The sequence below is a fragment of the Coenobita brevimanus genome, chromosome 45 (assembly GCF_032717465.1).
Source record: "Coenobita brevimanus isolate Jiangsu-jjx chromosome 45, ASM3271746v2, whole genome shotgun sequence".
NCBI lineage: Eukaryota > Metazoa > Arthropoda > Malacostraca > Decapoda > Coenobitidae > Coenobita > Coenobita brevimanus.
In genome coordinates this window covers 36,871,177-36,889,714 of record NC_136998.1, presented here as the reverse complement: position 1 = coordinate 36,889,714, position 18,538 = coordinate 36,871,177, and the positions used below count along the sequence as shown (strand labels likewise).

At 40.5% G+C, this 18,538-nt stretch overlaps 1 protein-coding gene and 1 non-coding gene across 2 annotated transcripts in view; one reads left to right on the top strand and one right to left on the bottom strand.

The window, feature by feature from the left end:
• lap (phosphatidylinositol-binding clathrin assembly protein lap) overlaps window positions 1-18,538 on the bottom strand; it is a 188,034-nt gene that overhangs the window by 54,457 nt on the left and 115,039 nt on the right. The window contains exons 6-8 of the mRNA XM_080271288.1: window positions 15,535-15,772; window positions 14,890-14,967; window positions 3,930-3,971 (exon numbers count right to left, since the gene is read on the bottom strand). Of these exons, the coding sequence (XP_080127414.1) occupies window positions 3,930-3,971; window positions 14,890-14,967; window positions 15,535-15,772 (358 nt within the window). The remainder of the gene's footprint in view (window positions 1-3,929; window positions 3,972-14,889; window positions 14,968-15,534; window positions 15,773-18,538) is intronic.
• Window positions 15,972-16,090, top strand: LOC145398551 (5S ribosomal RNA). The gene has a single exon (XR_013897139.1). It is a non-coding gene; the product is annotated as a 5S ribosomal RNA (ribosomal RNA).

Below are 18,538 nucleotides of genomic sequence, written 5' to 3'. Positions count from 1 at the left end.
CCACTGTGATAAGAATCCACTCGCAATTGAAGTTATGCAGTAACTGTTTGAGTGTTGGACAGTTGGTCACAGGGAAACAGAGTTGCCAGATCGAAATGGCCATATTACCAAACTCCTCAATTTTCATTACCAAACTTAACTTTTCATTACCAAATTCGTAAAGCTAGCATTTATTCTTCACTAATTATATATACAAGTGGAAATACATGTACTCATTCTTCTTATAATTAACAGCATGTTGATTATTTTCATGCTATGTTGGCTAGCAGATTAATCAGAGAGAGCAAACAATCCATCATCTCCATCCTGTGTATCCTCATACATGATAAAAATCCATTTGGTAATGCATTATTCTGAGTCATTACCAAACGAATTTTTCATTACCAAATTGGCCCACATTTGGTAATGAAAAATACCAAATGGCAACCCTGACAGGGGAGGGGGGAGGGGGGAGGGGGGAGGAAGGAAGGGGTGAAGGGTCATTGGTGTAACAGCTGGTCGATGTCGCGCGACAATTTCAAATTACGGGTGGGAAAAAATTTGGATTTTAGGGGGATTTTTTCTTTTTTTGGCCATATTTGGGTTCCAAAGGTCCAGGCCCACAATGTCCGGTAAGTGGGGTGTTTGGAAAGTGGGCGTCCGAAAAGTACGGGGATTACTGTATAAAGTGACGAGTTTCAGCCATACTTAAGTGACTCCAAAGATGCCTATATATTAACATAGTACGTGTAACTATTGCGACAAAGAGAGAGAAAGAGAGAGAGAAGGGGAACAATGAGTGATGGAGGGAGGAAGAGAGCTAATAAAGAAAACAGAAAGAGGAAGAGGGACTGGTAGGTGTGAGGATGGATAGGAGAGTTGTGGATGAATAGGAGAGAGAAAATGAATTATGACAAAAAGAGAAAGGAGAAATATTGGATGGGTGGAGATCAGGGACCTCTGCGGTTCTTTGACGCGGAGGCGTATTATTATGCGAAGCTTTTATTGTCTGAAAACGCGGAAGTGGATAACGATTTGGAGCTTTTGTTGTCTGAAGATGCAGAGGTGGATATCCGATACATCACTAATATACAGTGCCCTCACACAGTGAACGAGTTTATGGGCAGCAGATGAACTCGTTCACTGCGAATTCATTCACTGTGAACAACATATCTTGGGAAAAATAGCATATGGGCAGCACCGCTTTCTCAAAGTCCACTTTTTGAGCCATAAAGAAATACTAAAGGGCGCATTTCAAACACATACAGTACAGATATACAAAATATAAAGCACATGGTTATTTACCATACCTTAAGTGGTGCAGATAGCAGTCCTAATTGGCTTAAATACAGGTGGTTCCGAGGCAGGGAGATACACTTAGGGTGACCCCTCCACATCACCTTCCACTCCCTCCTTCCCGTCACCAGTCCCACCCTCATCACTTTACTGAACCACTTCCCCGCATTCCTCTACCTCATTCATATCTCCCATAAAACCTTCAAGGTCCAAAGATGACACCAATGACATCACATCGGCGTTTTCACCAGGAAGTGTAGTAGACGATGTAGAAGCAACTGGCTCCTGTTGTTCTTGAGTTTAGTAGAGAGTGATGAGTGTTCGTTTTCTTATGTTAACTTCACTATTGTGCCTTTCAGTGTAATAACGAAAAGTGGTTTCTACTCTACTGAGCATTTCCTGTGTCCTAAGGCTGCTGGTTTCATTTGCCTTGACCTCTTCTCTCAGAACATCCACTGCCGCTAGAATTTTACTGATCTTCGACGTAGGCAAATCTTTGCCCTCCATTGGATTCTGCTCAACAGGTTGCTCAGATTTGGCCTCTTGTGCAGCGTCTACTGGGGGGGGGGGGTTCAATATAGGAGATGGTGGTTATGGCCTACTCTTTTCCTCGATTTCGTTCATTCGGGGTTCAACTCGTTCATTATGGTTTTGTGGACCCGATTAACCCATGCTTGTTCACATTGCAAATCGTTTACTCTGAATACGTTCACTGTGCGAGGACACTGTATATACAGTATATATATATATATATATATATATATATATATATATCTATATATATCTATATCTATATATATATATATATATATATATATATATATATATATCTATATATCTATGTATCTATCTATTGCCAGACGCCTCATTCCCGTATGGGGTGGCCACAAACAATTCGTCTCCAAGTCGCCCTGTCCCCCGCCAGTTCACTGCCCTGCTCCCAACTCACATCCCCCTCTCTCATATACCTCTCCACCCCATCCCTCCATCTCATCCTCAGCCTCCCCCTCCCTCTTCCCCCCTCCACCTCACTCACATACACTCTCTTCGTCAGTCTTTCACCCTCCATCCTCTCCACATGGCCAAACCACCTTAGTGTGTTCCTCATAATGCTTCCTATCACATCCACATCCACACCACAACGCTCCTTTATATCCTCATTCGTCAGCCTGTCTCTCCATGCGACTCCACAGGCTCCTCTTAAATAACTCATTTCCACTGCTCTCACTCTTGACTTGTGTCCTTCCAACAACGTCCAAGCTTCACTTCCATACGTTAGAGTTGGTAACACAATACTGTCATGTAGTAACTTTTTCACTTCCATGCTCACTTCCCTGTTTCTTATCACTGCTTTCAAAGAACCAGCAACCTTTCTTCCCTGCTGTACCCTTTCAAGCACTTCACCCTCCAAACCTCCATCCTTACTCATCACACTACCCAAGTACTTAAACGTACTCACATTTTCCAATTCCTCACCATCCAACCTCGCTGTACATTCACTGACCTCACCTCTCTCAAAGACCATCACTTTACTCTTCCCTATATTCACCTTTAGATTCCGTTTCTTACACACACTCCCAAACTCATCCACCAAGCCATGCAGCTCCCCTTTGTCTTCACTCAACAACACAGTATCATCTGCAAACAACAGTACAGGGAGTTTCCAAATACTATCCTCTCTTACCAGGGCCACTCCAACATCCACTACCCTAACCATCAACATCATGTATATATATATATATATTTCTCTCTCTCCAGTATATATGTTGTATATATATATAGTATATATATATATATATATATATATATATATACACACACACACACACACAGAGTGACCTCTCAACTAACGTGAGTTTAAACAGTGCGTTTTCGTTTTAACATGAGCAAATATTTAAGGAGATATGCTGGGGGAGGCGGTGGCTCGATCAGTAGAGAGGTAGCCTGTGGTTCTACTGGACCCAAGCTCAAATCTCTGCTGGAGCAGGGAACAGTTTAAGGATTTGAATTTCATGTCAGGCAGACTTTACCAATCTACCAGAAGACCCGCCGACATGTAATAATACCCCCACTAATACCAATACACCAGTCCAGTATGAGACAGCCCTAGCATGTATTCAATATGGTCGATGGGTATTAGCGCCGAAGTGGTTTCATGCAGAGATGTATGATATGTAGGAGGACTACTGGGCCTTGAGAGCAGGCTGTGAAGCCTATGTCCAGAGTCGAACACATTAAAAAAAACTAACAAGGGTTTCTCGATTTAACGCGACTTTACACATACAGTACGTGATGTTTTCAAATTAGCCACGCGGGGCCTTGGACAGCCCTGAGCTGATAGACTGTCTCGGGGACAGTTTAATTTATTCAGTTGAAATATATATATATATATATATATATATATATATATATATACACACACACACATTATTTTACATTTCAAAGAAGACTGAGGGTAAAATGTAAGAAAATTACGAACATGTTGAACCTATCTCATATATATTTATTATAAATGAAGTTCTGTTAGACAATTAGGGTTACTGTAGATATTTATTACATTTTTTTTAATCTAAATAAATTTGTGAAACTGCATTTTTTTTTCCTGCAATATGAATCAGTATAAGCTGCAAGAGAAAACAAGCGATAGCTCCTACCTTTGTGAGGTCTGGGATGTCACCTTTGTCTATTCCTACATTCTACACGGACCACACCATATGCAGAAAAACAAATGGAGAAAAATTAATAGGCCAATATAAAAATATAAACAAGGCGAAATTAATATTAAAATACAACAAAACATGAGGAAAACATACAAGATTGTGGGCTGCTGAGTGTCATAAATCTAAAAACACCTGGTAAACTCAGTCAGTATCTCTGAATATATAGGAAATGCACATGATGTTGCTAAATAGTTTAGGTAAATGCTTGTCCAATCTGTTATAAAGCAGTAAGAAAAAAACATTTAAAGTGAGAGGAATGGAATACGATAGTGGAAGTCCTTCCTTTCTCTTTGAACTGATGTATGGGTAATGGGTGTAACATGTTCACTTTTAACTTGCTGTAAGCAAGTCCCGCAGCTCCTAAGATGCACATAATGGAGACCCTGAACTTCATTCATCCTCCTAACCACAACTCAATGGAAAATGATGGCCTTGTTTTCATCCTCTCCACCGCATGTACATGGACAGCATACGAATATACAATTAAAAGATCACTGAAATATACCTGGTGATGTATGTTTCAATAAAGACCTGTCACTGCATTTCCTGACCATTCAATAGGATATTATACAGTATGGCATGGTTACTGATGTGATGCTAACTTACTAAACTGTTTTACTGAGATAACAAAAATTAAACATGTGTCAAGGAAGTCAAAGCTAAATAATAAATACACCACATTCACCCATGACAGATAAAAATTACTTCAGATCATCATCATGGCCATTTGCTGGTCAGTTTCATGAGCAAGGATTTTACACCTTATGCTAATTTTATGAAACACTATGCAACACCCCGGTTATATACTTCATAATATAGCTATGATCATTCAGCATTCAAACATTATGGACACAAAAGCAATATGCATATTTACATTTGAAGTACTGTTCAAATACTTGAACTCATTAATTTTTGCCCTCAGAGGCATTATTTTGCATCAAATTTTTGTAGTAACAATAAATTATTGCAAGAATTCTCATTATAACACTGAAACCTGTATTCACTGAGCAGTCCACAAAAAGCTTGGAACTTACTGCATGCAGTTCAGCAACTAAAGATCTTCCTAAAAAAAATATATAGTAAACATAACATACAGGGTGCTATACAATTCTGCAACTCAAGACAATTATTTTAATGGAAAGGGCCTTAAAACTAGTATGCAGCAATACCATAGAGCGACTATACTAGGATGAACATTCAGTGTTCTTGCCTCTGCTCCATCATACCTGTTTCAAGTCTGGTATTTCAGACTTGTCCATTCCAACTGCCTATAGGAATACAAGTGGCATTAATGAGGAGGTTTCAAAATTAACTGGCATTTATCATCACCCACTGATCAGAGCAATAAGATTAAGCTGAAAAAACTGGCCTAATTATCATTGTTCTTTGATTGGAACAATAAGTTTATGATGAAAAATCTGATGTTTTCATCTAAATACTGTACAAGAATAGTTTAACTCCTTCAACATCAAGGGTCTCTCCTAAGTCAAATAAATGGGTACTTTGTTGGCTAAACTCAAGTATACAAGTATGTCCTATAACTGATGGGGTTAAGATCATAAGCCTGTCAAGAGACACATTATTCAAGTGGATGAAGACGTGGAAAAGTGAAACTGTAAACTATCTATCTATTGCCAGATGCCTTAATCCCATAAGGGATGGCTACAGACAAATTACCTCCACGCTGCCCTGTCCACTGCCATTTGGCTGCCCTTCCTCCAGCTCACCTCTCTCTCTCTCTCATCTCTCTTCACTCCGTCCCTTCATATCATCTTTGGTCCCCCTCTCCTCCTCTCCCCCTCCACCTCACTCATACTCTCTTCGAGTCCTCCTCCATCCTCTCCACAAGACGCATCCACCTCCAAGTATTTTTCTTAACACTTACAATCACATCCACATCAACATTTTCATTCATTTATTCATTATCTAATCCAGTGTTGCCCCATGAAATGCATGGGAACCCAGGACTAGGCAAGTTGGTCCTGACATTTAAGATGAGAGTGACCAGCCTCACTCATCCTTGAGTGGCATTATGTGAACAGTAAACCCCAACCATCCCTTGGATATAATTCTGCACAGGTTCAATCTGACTGGAGTGCCTTAATTGCCTACTAAACCACCAGGCACCATAATTTGGTTATATGGTTACCACCCAGTATAGTAAATGGTTTCCTGGTGTACCAGAAACCATTTGGCTTGTCACTCAATGTAGAGTCACCTGTAGCCAGAAGGAAGAGGCAAGAATGAAGGAAAGATAGAAGAGGAAGGATGGAAAGATGGAAGATAGGAAAGGGCAGGCACCCGAGAGCAGCACTACATCAAGTGAGTGGATGGTGAGCACCCCCACCAACCACCACACTACACTACGCTAAATCTCATTCAGGGGTCCCATATGAACATCTGAACACCTTGCCAAAGGGCCATAAAGTAGGCTTAATATCATCACTGTGGAACTACAATTACTCTTCATTAAACAGAAACAAACAGACTTGTAAATACTGGTATTTCATCAAACACAGATGGGAAAATCACATGGCTGGTCACCTTGAAAGTGCTATTCAATATTACATGCTAAATTTACCTGTTATATCTATGTTTCTACCTATCTACTCACACATATCTATCTATACTTAATTCACAGAACACATGGATTTATATTTTCCTTGGGTTTTGAAGCTCCCCAGCACCCCTTCCTTGGTGAATTACTTTGCACATTACACCTTAATATGCCCTTGAATGTTATGTATAGCTTTTTAATAGCGACAGATTGAAAAACAACTAGCAGGAAAATATCAAGGGGCTAAAGTATTAGCAGAAAAGAAACTAATAGGGAATCAGTGTTGGGGAGCTTCCTTGACCAACTCAACCCAGGGATGTATTGTTTGATGGTGCTGCCCACAAACGATTTTTCTTCATTTATTTATTTATTTACAGTATCATTATTATTTTTTCCAAGTTTTGGGGAGACCTTTCAAAGTGAAGGGGCCATTTGTTGTTACTGAGTAACCCTGGTCTGTCTAGCCAAGCAGATCCATCACCTGCAGGCATGCAACTATCTCTGCAAAACTTTCCCATACAATGAATTGATGATGTTCCTTTGTGGTAAACAGCAACTCACCACAGCAAGACACAGGGAAGAGTGTGGAGGTTTGGTTCCTAGGTGGACACTGCATTTGCATCTCTCCACCTGCTTGATAAGGGCACTATAGCTAGCTCCACATCACGTCAATATTTCAATATATCGTTACCACCTAGCATTACAAATGTTTTCCTGGGTTACAGGAAACCATTATGTTTGTCACTCAGTGTACAGCCATCTGATGTGGTGAAAAAAAAAAAAAAAAAAAAAAGAGTGGAAAGATGGGAGATATAGGGAAAGAAGAGGGAGGATGGAAAAAGAAGCGATAAAGGTGAATGAAGTAGACAACACTACATCAAGTGAGTGGATGGTGGTGACCACCACTTACCATCATAAAGGTGTCAGAGATTATTATATATAACTCTCCTATGCTGAAAAAGCCATATGGCATCACTAACAATAAATAAACAAATATATATTATATTTATATTACCTATTATTATGTATACATTATATATATATATATATATATATATATATATATAGATTATTAACCCATGGAGATGAAGTAAGGACCAGACGGAAAGAATATTTTGAAAGCCTAATGAATCGAGAGAGCAGAGCAGCTGTAAACATGATTGGTTTTAGGGGTGTGCAGAGAAGGAATCCAGTGCCAGGAGACGTGACACTCGCACAGCTGAAGAGTGCTGTGAAGCGGCTGAAAAATGGGAAAGCAGCTGGGGTTGATGAGGTGTATGCAGAGATGCTTAAATGTAGTGGAGAGAATGGAATGAAGTGCTTGTTGGATATGTAAGAAGGCATGGATGAGTGAAACTGTGCCTGCAGAGTGGAAAAAGGCTGTGATTGTACCCCTGTACAAAAATAAAGGTGAATGAAGTGAGTGCAAGAATTATTGTGGCATAAGTTTACTGACTGTGGTAGGGAAGGTATATGGAAGAATTATTATAGAGAAAGTAAAAGAGATATCAGAAGTCCTAGTGAGTGATGAACAGGATGGCTTTAGGAGTGGCAGAGGATGTGTGGACCCAATATTTGCAGTGAGACAGATATTAGAGAAGGCTTGAGATGGACCATAAGGTGTTTATGGCATTCATGGATCTAGAAAAAGCATATGACAAAGTGGACAGAGAAGGATTGTGGAAAGTTCTGCGCATGTATGGTGTAGAGGGTAAGCTGTTAGGTGGCGTAAAGAGTTTTTATGATGGTAATGAAGCATGTGTCAGGGTTAATGGGCATCTAAGTGAATGGTTCACAATCAGTGTGGGCGTGCGACAAGGTTGTGTGATGTCCCCATGGTTGTTCAATGTATATATGGATGGGGTGATGAGAGAAGTGAAAACACGAGTAATGGAGAGAGGGATGGCATTGGTAATGAATGGTGATGGATGGAATATCTCAAATTTGTTGTATGCTGATGATGCAGTACTGGACAAGAACTTGGTAGGCTAGTGCAGAGTTTTGCTGATGTCTGTAAGCGTCGTGCCTTGAGAGTAAATGTAGAAAAGAGTAAAGAGATGGTTACTGAGAGAGAAGGTGACTCCCAGTGCAATGTAACAGTGAATGGAGAGAGACTGGAATTGGTGAGAGAGTTCAAATACCTGGGTACAGTGATAGAAAAAGAGAGGAAAATGTGCAAAAGAAGTTGAAAGTAGAGTGACACAAGGAAGAAAAGTAGCTGGTGCAATAAAGGCTTTGATAAGAAACAGAGGCTTGAGTGTTGCAGTTGCACGGGGCTTACATGAAGGAGTGTTAATGCCAACTTTAACATATGGATGTGAGACTATTGTGTGGCATGAAAATGAAATGTCAAGAGTAAGAGCAGTGAAGATGGGACTGCTGAGGAATGTATGTGGAGTACAGAGGGTGGATATGATACGAAATAATGTGATTCGTGAAAGATGCGGAGTGAGGAAGTTGGTGGACACCAGAATTTAAGAGAGTGTACTGAGATGGTATGTTCATGTGGTGAGAATGGATAACAATAGAGTGGTGAAGAAGGTATATCTGAGCGAATTCGAAGGAGGGGGGAGGCGAGGTAGGCCAAGGAGAAGGTGGAGAGATATGGTAGATGAATGTGTGAGGAAGAGAGGTTTGGAAGTTGGTGAGGCTAGGGAACTGACAGGAGATCGAGCTGGCTGGATGAATTTTGAGAGGAGATGTGCATGATCAGGGATTTTGGGCACCCCTTTTTAACATGGCAGCGTCTGGATTGACTCTGTCGGATACGATATGTGAAGCTACAGAACGTGGCGAATGTTTTTGGCGTATCCAATAGAGCCATGATTCCGAAGGCTTGAATGATGAGTGAATGGAAGCGTGGCCCATTGGACTGAGCAATTTTGGGCTGTCTGGACATTGCTACTCCTCACCCTGCCCTTGGGTTGGAAAGGAGGTCCGGATGATGATGATAATGATATATATATCTATCTATCTATTGCCAGACGCCATAATCCCATACGGGATGGCCATTTGACTCTGAGTTATTTGTTTTACAGGGAGGGGCACTAACCCTCCACCAACACACTTGACACGTAGGGAGCACGTAAGGTTTGGTTATATGGTTACCACCCAGCGTTGTAAATGGTTTCTTGGCTTACAGGAAACCATTTGGCTTGTCACTCAATGTAAAGCCACTTGTAACGGAAAGAAAAGCAATAAGTAGTGACAGAAAAGATGGGAGAAATAGGAAATGAGGAGGGCAGGCACAGAAAAAGAATGACAAAGGCTAAGGAAGAAGTAGGCAGCACTACATCAAGTGAGTGGATGATGGTCGCCACCACCTACCACTATATATATGTATGTATATATATATATATATATATATATATGGTACAGCGGTACAGCGTGCGTTTCGTACTTGGGTGAGCCAGGGTTTGTGCCCCGCCAAGGTAATAAACTTTGGGAGTGTTCACCTGGCCACGTACTGCATTGGTGGACACAATGGGTACTGTGGTTGAACCAATGTCTATCTGTTGCCAGACGCCTCAATCCCATTTGGGGTGGCCACAAACAAATCGCCTCCAAGTCGCCCTGTCCCCCGCCATTTCACTCCCCTGCTCCCAACTCACACCCCCCTCTCTCATATACCTCTCCACCCCATCCCTCCATCTCATCCTCGGCCTCCCCCTCCCTCTTCCCCCCTCCACCTCACTCACATACACTCTCTCCGTCAGTCTTTCACCCTCCATCCTCTCCACAGGGCCAAACCACCTCAGTGTGTTCCTCATAATGCTTCCTATCACATCCACATCAACACCACAATGCTCCTTTATATCCTCATTCGTCAGCCTGTCTCTCCATGTGACTCCACAGGCTCCTCTTAAATAACTCATTTCCACTGCTCTCACTCTTGACTTGTGTCCTTCCAACAACGTCCAAGCTTCACTTCCATACATTAGAGTTGGTATCACAATATTGTCATGTAGTAACTTTTTCACTTCCATGCTCACTTCCCTGTTTCTTATCACTGCTTTCAAAGAACCAGCAACTTTTCTTCCCTGCTGTACCCTTTCAAGCACTTCACCCTCAAAACCTCCATCCTTACTCATCACACTACCCAAGTACTTAAACGTACTCACATTTTCCAATTCCTCACCACCCAACCTCGCTGTACATTCACTGACTTTACCTCTCTCAAAGACCATCAATTTACTCTTCCCTACATTCACCTTTAGATTCCGTTTCTTACACACTCTCTCAAAGTCATCCACCAAGCATTGCAGCTCCCCTTCATCTTCACTCAACAACACAGTATCATCTGCAAACAACAGTACAGGGAGTTTCCAAACACTATCCTCTCTCACCAGGGCCACTCCAACATCCACTACCCTACCTTGTACCTCTTTTATTACCCCATCCATGTACAGATTGAACAACCATGGAGACATGACACATCCCTGTTTCAAACCAACTTTCAAAGAGAAAAATTCACTTAGTTCACCATCCACACGCACTGCAGCCTTCGCACCATCATACATACTCTTCACAGCATTCAACAACTTCCCATCTACTCCATATATTCTTAACACTTTCCACAATCCTTGTCTATCCACCCTGTCATATGCTTTCTCCAAATCCATGAAAGCAGCATACAACTTCTTTCCCTTCTCGAGAAACTTTTCCACTAAAGATCTAAGAATGAATATCTGATCTACACAACCTCTTCCCTTCCTAAAACCTCCCTGTTCTTCTCCAACTAATTTCTCTGTTCTTTCTCTAACTCTGTCAATAAGTATCCTACCATTCACTTTTCCTATTATACTAAGACAAATGCCCCTATGACTACCACACACGTCTTTTTCCCCTTTTCCTCTGTACAAGGGAATAATTACACCTGACTTCCAATCCTTCGGGACTCTACCTTCCTCCCAGGCAAATCTGCACATCTTCCACATCCATTCTACTACTATCTCTCCCCCATGCTTCAGCATTTCACCACACACTCCATCAATTCCTGGGGCTTTCCCCGATTTAACTTTCTTCATTGCTTCCACAACTTCTATCCTACTGATTTCTTCCTGTCTTCTCACCTCCCTCCTCCCAGCCATTCCCCAGCCACTTATACTCGCATTACTTCCATCCTCTACGTTCAACAATTCCTTAAAGTTTTCTCTCCATCTGCTCACTTTTTCTCCCTTCTCCACTAGTAATCTACCATTTTTATCTTTCACTCCCCTACTAACTTCACTTCCACCCTGTCTTACTCTTTTCACCTCTCTCCAGAACATTTTCTTACAGTCCCTCCACTTTACATTCAAATTCTTTCCAAATTCCTCATCCACTCTCTTTTTACTCCCTCTCACTAATCTTTTCATCTCTCTCTTTCTTTCTACATATAACTCTCTTCCGCCTCTCAACTTCTTCCACGCCCCTATTTCTCATCCATTCATTGTATGCTTTCTTCTTTTGTGCCACAGCCTGTTTCACCTCTTCAGTCCACCACGCTGTTCCTTGCACCCCCCTCCGTCTTCTCTTCCTTCCACACACCACATCACATGCTGCACATATTTCTTCTGTAAATATCCTACACACACCTTCCACATCTCCCATCTGCTCCAATTCATATTTGCCCAATCGTTTCTCCACTTCTCTCTTATACTCTGCCTTTTTCTCATCCTCTTGTAACCTTTCCACTCTCCTTGCAACTACTCCTTCCTCTCATCTTTCCCTTATTCTATTCCTCCATCTTACTTGAATTTTAATTCTAGCCACCACCAAGTAGTGGTCAGAAAGTCCACTCCCCCAACCTCTATAAACTCTTGCATCCATTACACATCTTCGCATCCTTTCATCCACACACACATAATCAATCATTGCCTTCCTTTCATTCAGTTCACCACCCACCCTTCTCATCACTTGCCATGTATACCTGTGGATCATTTTATGCCTGAAGAGGGTATTGGCTATCACCAACCCCCTCCCAGCACAAATGTCCACTAACGCACTCCCATTCTCATCTATCTCAGCAGGCACACCCCACTCACCAACTATTTCATCCACCTTCACATTCCCAACTTTACCATTCATATCACCAATCAAAAACACTCTCTCATTCCTTCCAAACTTTTCCATGCACACTTCTACATTTATCCAGAACTCTTCTCTCACTCTTCTAGCACGATCTTGTGTTGGCACATACACACACACAATCGCCCACATTTGTATTCCAACTTTCAACTTTACCCACACAATCCTTGACCCAACTGATCCATACTGTCTTATGCTCCTCTTCCATCTTTTACTCACAACTATACATACTCCTTCCTCTGCCCTCTCATTCTCACCTACTCCTGCACATATACCCCATCCATACTCCCATTCTCTCACACTTTCTCCTCTCCATTTTGTTTCAGTTATTCCACATACATCCACTTTCGCACCCTCAAGCACCTGGACAATCTCTCTCTCTTTCACCTCATCATTTGCTCCCCTTACATTCCAGGTTCCAATTACCATGTCCTTTGTCCGGTCCTTGGTCGTCATCGTTTGGTCAGTCCTTGTCTGAGGCTTGTTGTTTGTTTTTTTTAGTTAGCTGATGTCCGGGGAGGGGCACTAACCAGTGTTGCTTACTATAAAAGTATTCTTGCACCCAGTCGGCTTGCGCAGGCCGATTACACTTGGTTCACAGACTACACACACATCCAAAGCCACTCCAACACTACAAGTACACTTACAAGCACTTCTCACCCTACATACAATCTCTACCAGACAGCCTAAGCCACTTGGTAGAGAGATGCATCGGCTACATCATCCCGACTTCGGTCAGGATAGGCCGGTCCCGCAATGGATACTCAAACAGCTGCTGCTGCTGCTGTATATATATATAGATATATATATATATATATATATATATATATATATATATATATATGTATATATATATATAAAATATATATATATATAAAATATATATATATATATATATATATATAAAATATATATATATAAAATATATATATATATAAATATATATATATATATATTTATATAAAATATATATATATATATATATATATATATATATATATATATATATATATATATTTATATAAAAAAAATATATATATATATATCTTATATATATAAAAAATATATATATATATATATATATATATATATATATATTTATATAAAATATATATATATATATATATATATATATTTATATAAAATATATATATATATATATAAATATATATATATATATATACATATATATAAAACATATATAAAATATATATATATATATATATATATATATATACTAGTATATGTGTTCATTATTCTCATGTTACACATTTCAGCAAAATTTACTGCCATTTCTCCTCTTTCATTCATTTCTCCAACTCCATACTTTTCCATACATGCTTCTCCAATTTCTGAATTACCAATTTTTGCACTAAAGTCTCCCATAAGTATAGTATACTGTATGTGATCTTTTCTTCTTCCATAATCTAGGAGATGACTTTATAGAATGTCTCTATTTCTTCATCTCAGCTTTGAGAAGTCAGTGCATATACTTGTATTACTTTCAAGGCGTATTTTCAGTGTTCTAATGACAATCTATGCTGTATTGTCAGATACACTGCTGAATTTGACAATGTTGTATGCAAGATTTCTGTTAATTAGAAATCCAACACCATTAACTCTTTCTTTTTGTCTTCCTCAGTTGTAAAATAGGTGGTTGCTGTTTTTGAGCTGAATTACTTTCTCTTCTTTTTTTTGTGGATCTCATTCAAACCTACAATATCCCAACTATTGTTTTCCCGTTCAGTCATTACGTTATCAAGTTTGTAACCTTTTGCAAAGCTTCTTATATTGCATGTAAAGATCTTCATGGATTTCAGTTTGTTTAATATCCCAGTCTCTAATCTACTAACACAATGCCTACTCACTTATGGTGGAACACTGCCTGAAAGCACAGGAGGCAGTGTGGCTGGATCTTTAGTAGACGATGATCCAACAGGAATACCCATCAAATTATTTGCAATAGAACTCATGTTTGGTTGGGCGGATTGTGGCAAATAATCTCACCTCCCTGACACATTGTTTCTGGTGAGAAGTAATTTTTTTTTGCCACCTTATTCAGTACATTTGGTGGAGCCCTATACTGTATATTTATAGGAGGTCCCATGGTCCGAGCCATCCAAGACAGTACCTTGTATAAGTGCAAGGCCTTCCCCTATCTGCCACCAAGGAAAACATGATCCAGAGCTAACTTATTTTACCTAATTAAAAATGATCTTATAATATTTTCAATGTGGTTTACAATAACATATAAAAACACTGGCTTACCTCAGCAACCTTTAGGAACTCTGCCACTCTGTCCATGCGTATTAGGAACTTCTTGTAACAATCAAGGGCATCTCGTGCCTAAGGGTTAAAGGAAAAAACAGCATATCGGTCAAATGTGTGAAAACATGCAGAAGCAGTAGCAGCTGTAGCTCTAGTAGACTGCAGCTGAATGTGCAATCCACCAACCTCCTCCTAGGGGATTGGGAGGGAGTTGAGGGATGTTTGTATTATTGGACAGTGGTGCCACATGGGTTATATCATTGTCACCACAAGATGGCATCCCTCTCCAGCACTGTGAATACTGATAAATGCAGTCATCACTATAAGTTAGGGATGTGTTCCAATATATCAACTTTCCATCCAACAGATACAAAAAACAGTGAAAATGGCAAATCAGTTTATTGACACCAATGGAGCTAACAGTCTATTTTTCTGTGATTCCCCGGGGTTTTCACTGCAGAATACAGCATTAGAGAAAAAAGCCCATAATGAGAACCAACTGCCCTTAAAGCCTAACACATAAATGCACATTACTTTATCCATTCATTCTCCAATCTCTCAAAAATACATGATATGATCCACCACATCCATTTCCACAAAAATCTATTTTCATCCGCCCCTTTTCTTCTCTTCCTATGTACTTACCTGCTTCTTATTCATCTCAAAGTATTTTTCCAAAAGATTAATGATGCCATCATTGTAGCACGCGAACAACCTGATGAGGTCTCGGAAAAGTAGCATGAAAGCTGTGTTGATAACACCATTGGTTAGCTCATTGGCAGTGCAGTCGAAGTCCAGCAATAGGTCCACTTGAGACTGTAGTACAGGGAGGGTCTTGAGCAGCTGTTCCGTCGCCATTGTACGTAGCGTCCCATCTTCTTTCCTGAAGGACATCAAAGCATAATAAGAAGAAACTTTAATAGTGTAGAAGTAAAGGAAACTTTAAATAATGGGGGACATCTGGAGCTAGGCAAAGTATTACAACTGATGAATAAATTTTACTCGAGAAACCTTGTTTTTGTAGAAGCCTATATATACCGGTACTACAGGGAACCTCAACATGCTGTTACTATCTTATACATAGGAACGGCCATACCACGTTGAGTACACCGCTTCCCGTCCGATCAGCGAAGTTAAGCAACGTTGGGTCTGGTTAGTACTTGGATGGGTGACCGCCTGGGAACACCAGATGCTGTTGGCATAACGTTCTCCCTACGTGTCAAGTGGGGTTGGTGGAGGATTAGTGTGCCTTCCTGTAAAACAATTAACTCTAAGCCCTTGGCCACCCCGTTTGGGATACATGGCATCTGGCAATGAATGAATGAATGAATAACTTTGTGGCACACCTACTTAACCCCTTGAGTATGTGGCACCTTATAAAAATAATAAAATTGTCCGCAAACAGACAAAATAAAATGATGGGTCTCAAGCTTGACATTAAGTGTCAACCCTGGTAATAATGCAATTCCTAGTTGGGTGAAATATAAATGAACAACCTGCAGACCACCAAAGTTCCTATGCAGAGCGCAGGAGACATACTGTATATCACAGTGATACTAAAAGCTATTGCTTGATTCAACCTGCAAAGTTCCAAAAATAAAAAAAATCCAGAACATGCAAAGTCTGAATATTTCTGAAACACTAAGACTCAAACAAATTAAGCCAGGGTATTAATTTTTGCCAAAACATAACTCTGAACTGGACTTCTTAGATAACATTCTTCATTATTGAAAGCTTCTCTAAAGATCTAAGAAACCTCCCTATTCTTCTCCAACTAATTCCCCTGTTATTTCCCTAACTCTGTCAATAAGTATCCTACCATATACTTATCCTATTACACTAAGAAGCCAAAAGCCCCAAAGATTATCACATACTTCTTTTTCCCCTTTTCCTTTGTACAGGGGAATAATTATAGCTGACTTCCAATCCTCTGGGACTCTACCTTCCTCCCAGGCCAATCAGCACATCTTCCACACCAATTCTATTACTATCTCTCCCTCATACTTCAGCATTTCACCACACACACCATCAATTCCTGGGGCTTTCCCCATATTAACTTTCTTCATTGCTTCCACAACTTCCATCCTACTGATTTCCTCTTCTCTTCTCACATCCCTCTGGCTTCAAGCCATTCCCTAGCCACTTATACTCGCATTACTTTCATTCTCTATGTTCAACAATTCCTTAAAGTGTTCTCTATATCTGCTCACTTTTTCTCCCTTATCCACTAGTATCTACCATTTTTGTCTTTCACTCCCCAATTAACTTCTTTGGCACCCTGTCTAAGTCTCTTTACCTCCCAGAAAATTTTCTTACATTCCCTCCATTTTACATTCAAATTTCTTCCAAATTCCTCATCTACTCTCTTCTTAGTCTCTCTTACTAATCTTTTTACCTCTCTTTTCTTCTCTACATATAACTCTCTCTTCCATCTCTCAACTTCTTCCACATCCATGTTTCTCATCAACTCACTATATGCTTTCTTCTTTTATGCCACAGTCTCTCTCACCGCTTCATTCCACCATGCTGTTCCCTGCACCCCCTTTAGTCTTCTCTTCACCCCCACACACCACCTCACATGCTGCACAGATTTCTTCTGTGAATATCTTGCACAAACCTTCCAATTCCCCCATCTGCTCCAATCCATATTTACCCAATCACTCCTCCACTTCCCTCTCATATTCTGCCTTTTTTCCATTCTCTTGTAACCTTTCCACCCTCCTTTCATGAACTACCTCCTCCTGTCCTTCCCTTCTTCCATTTCATTTGGACCTTGTTTCTGACCACCACCAAATGGTTGCCAAAATGTTCACTCCCCTAACCTCTATATATTTTTGCATCCATTACACACCTCATCCTGTCAACCACACACACACAATCAATCATTGCCTTAAGTTCACCACCCTTCTCATCACTCGCCATGTATACCTATGGAACATTTTGTGCCTGAAAAGGGCACTGGCTATCACTAACCCCCTCCTGACACAAATGTCCACTAAAGAACGGACATTCTCATCCATCTCTACAGGCACACCCCACACACCAACTACTCCATCCACCTTCACATTCCCTACTTTTCCATTCATATCTCCAATCTAAACACTCTCTCATTTCTTTCAAACATTTCCATGCACGTTTCCACATTTGTTCAGAACTCTTCTCTCACTCTGCTTGCACGATCTTGCGCTGGCGCATAGAGGCTTTATGCCTCTATAAGTTCCTCTTTCCAGGGCATCACCTTCCCCTTGTACACATTTACATATGCAGGAAGGAGGCTGTGGCATCAGCTGATCAGGGTGGTACTCCCAAGGGGAATGGGAATGCTGGTCATAGGGAGAGCTGTAGCTCCTGTTTCACTTGCTACCTAACCATCCCCATTTGCAGACCTTTTCAGTGTGACACAAACATGGAGAGTAGACCAGCATACTCTCCCAAACACTTCCTCTAACTATCTCATACACTATACCACATGCAGTGAGGTTGGATGGTGAGGATATGGAGAATGTGAGTACATTCAAGTACTTGGGTAGTGTGATGAGTAAGGATGGAACTTTGGGGGATGAAGTACGTGAAAGGGTATAGCAGGGAAGAAAGGTTGTCGGTACACTGAAAGCAGTGATGAGAAATAGGGAGGTGAGTATGGAAGTTA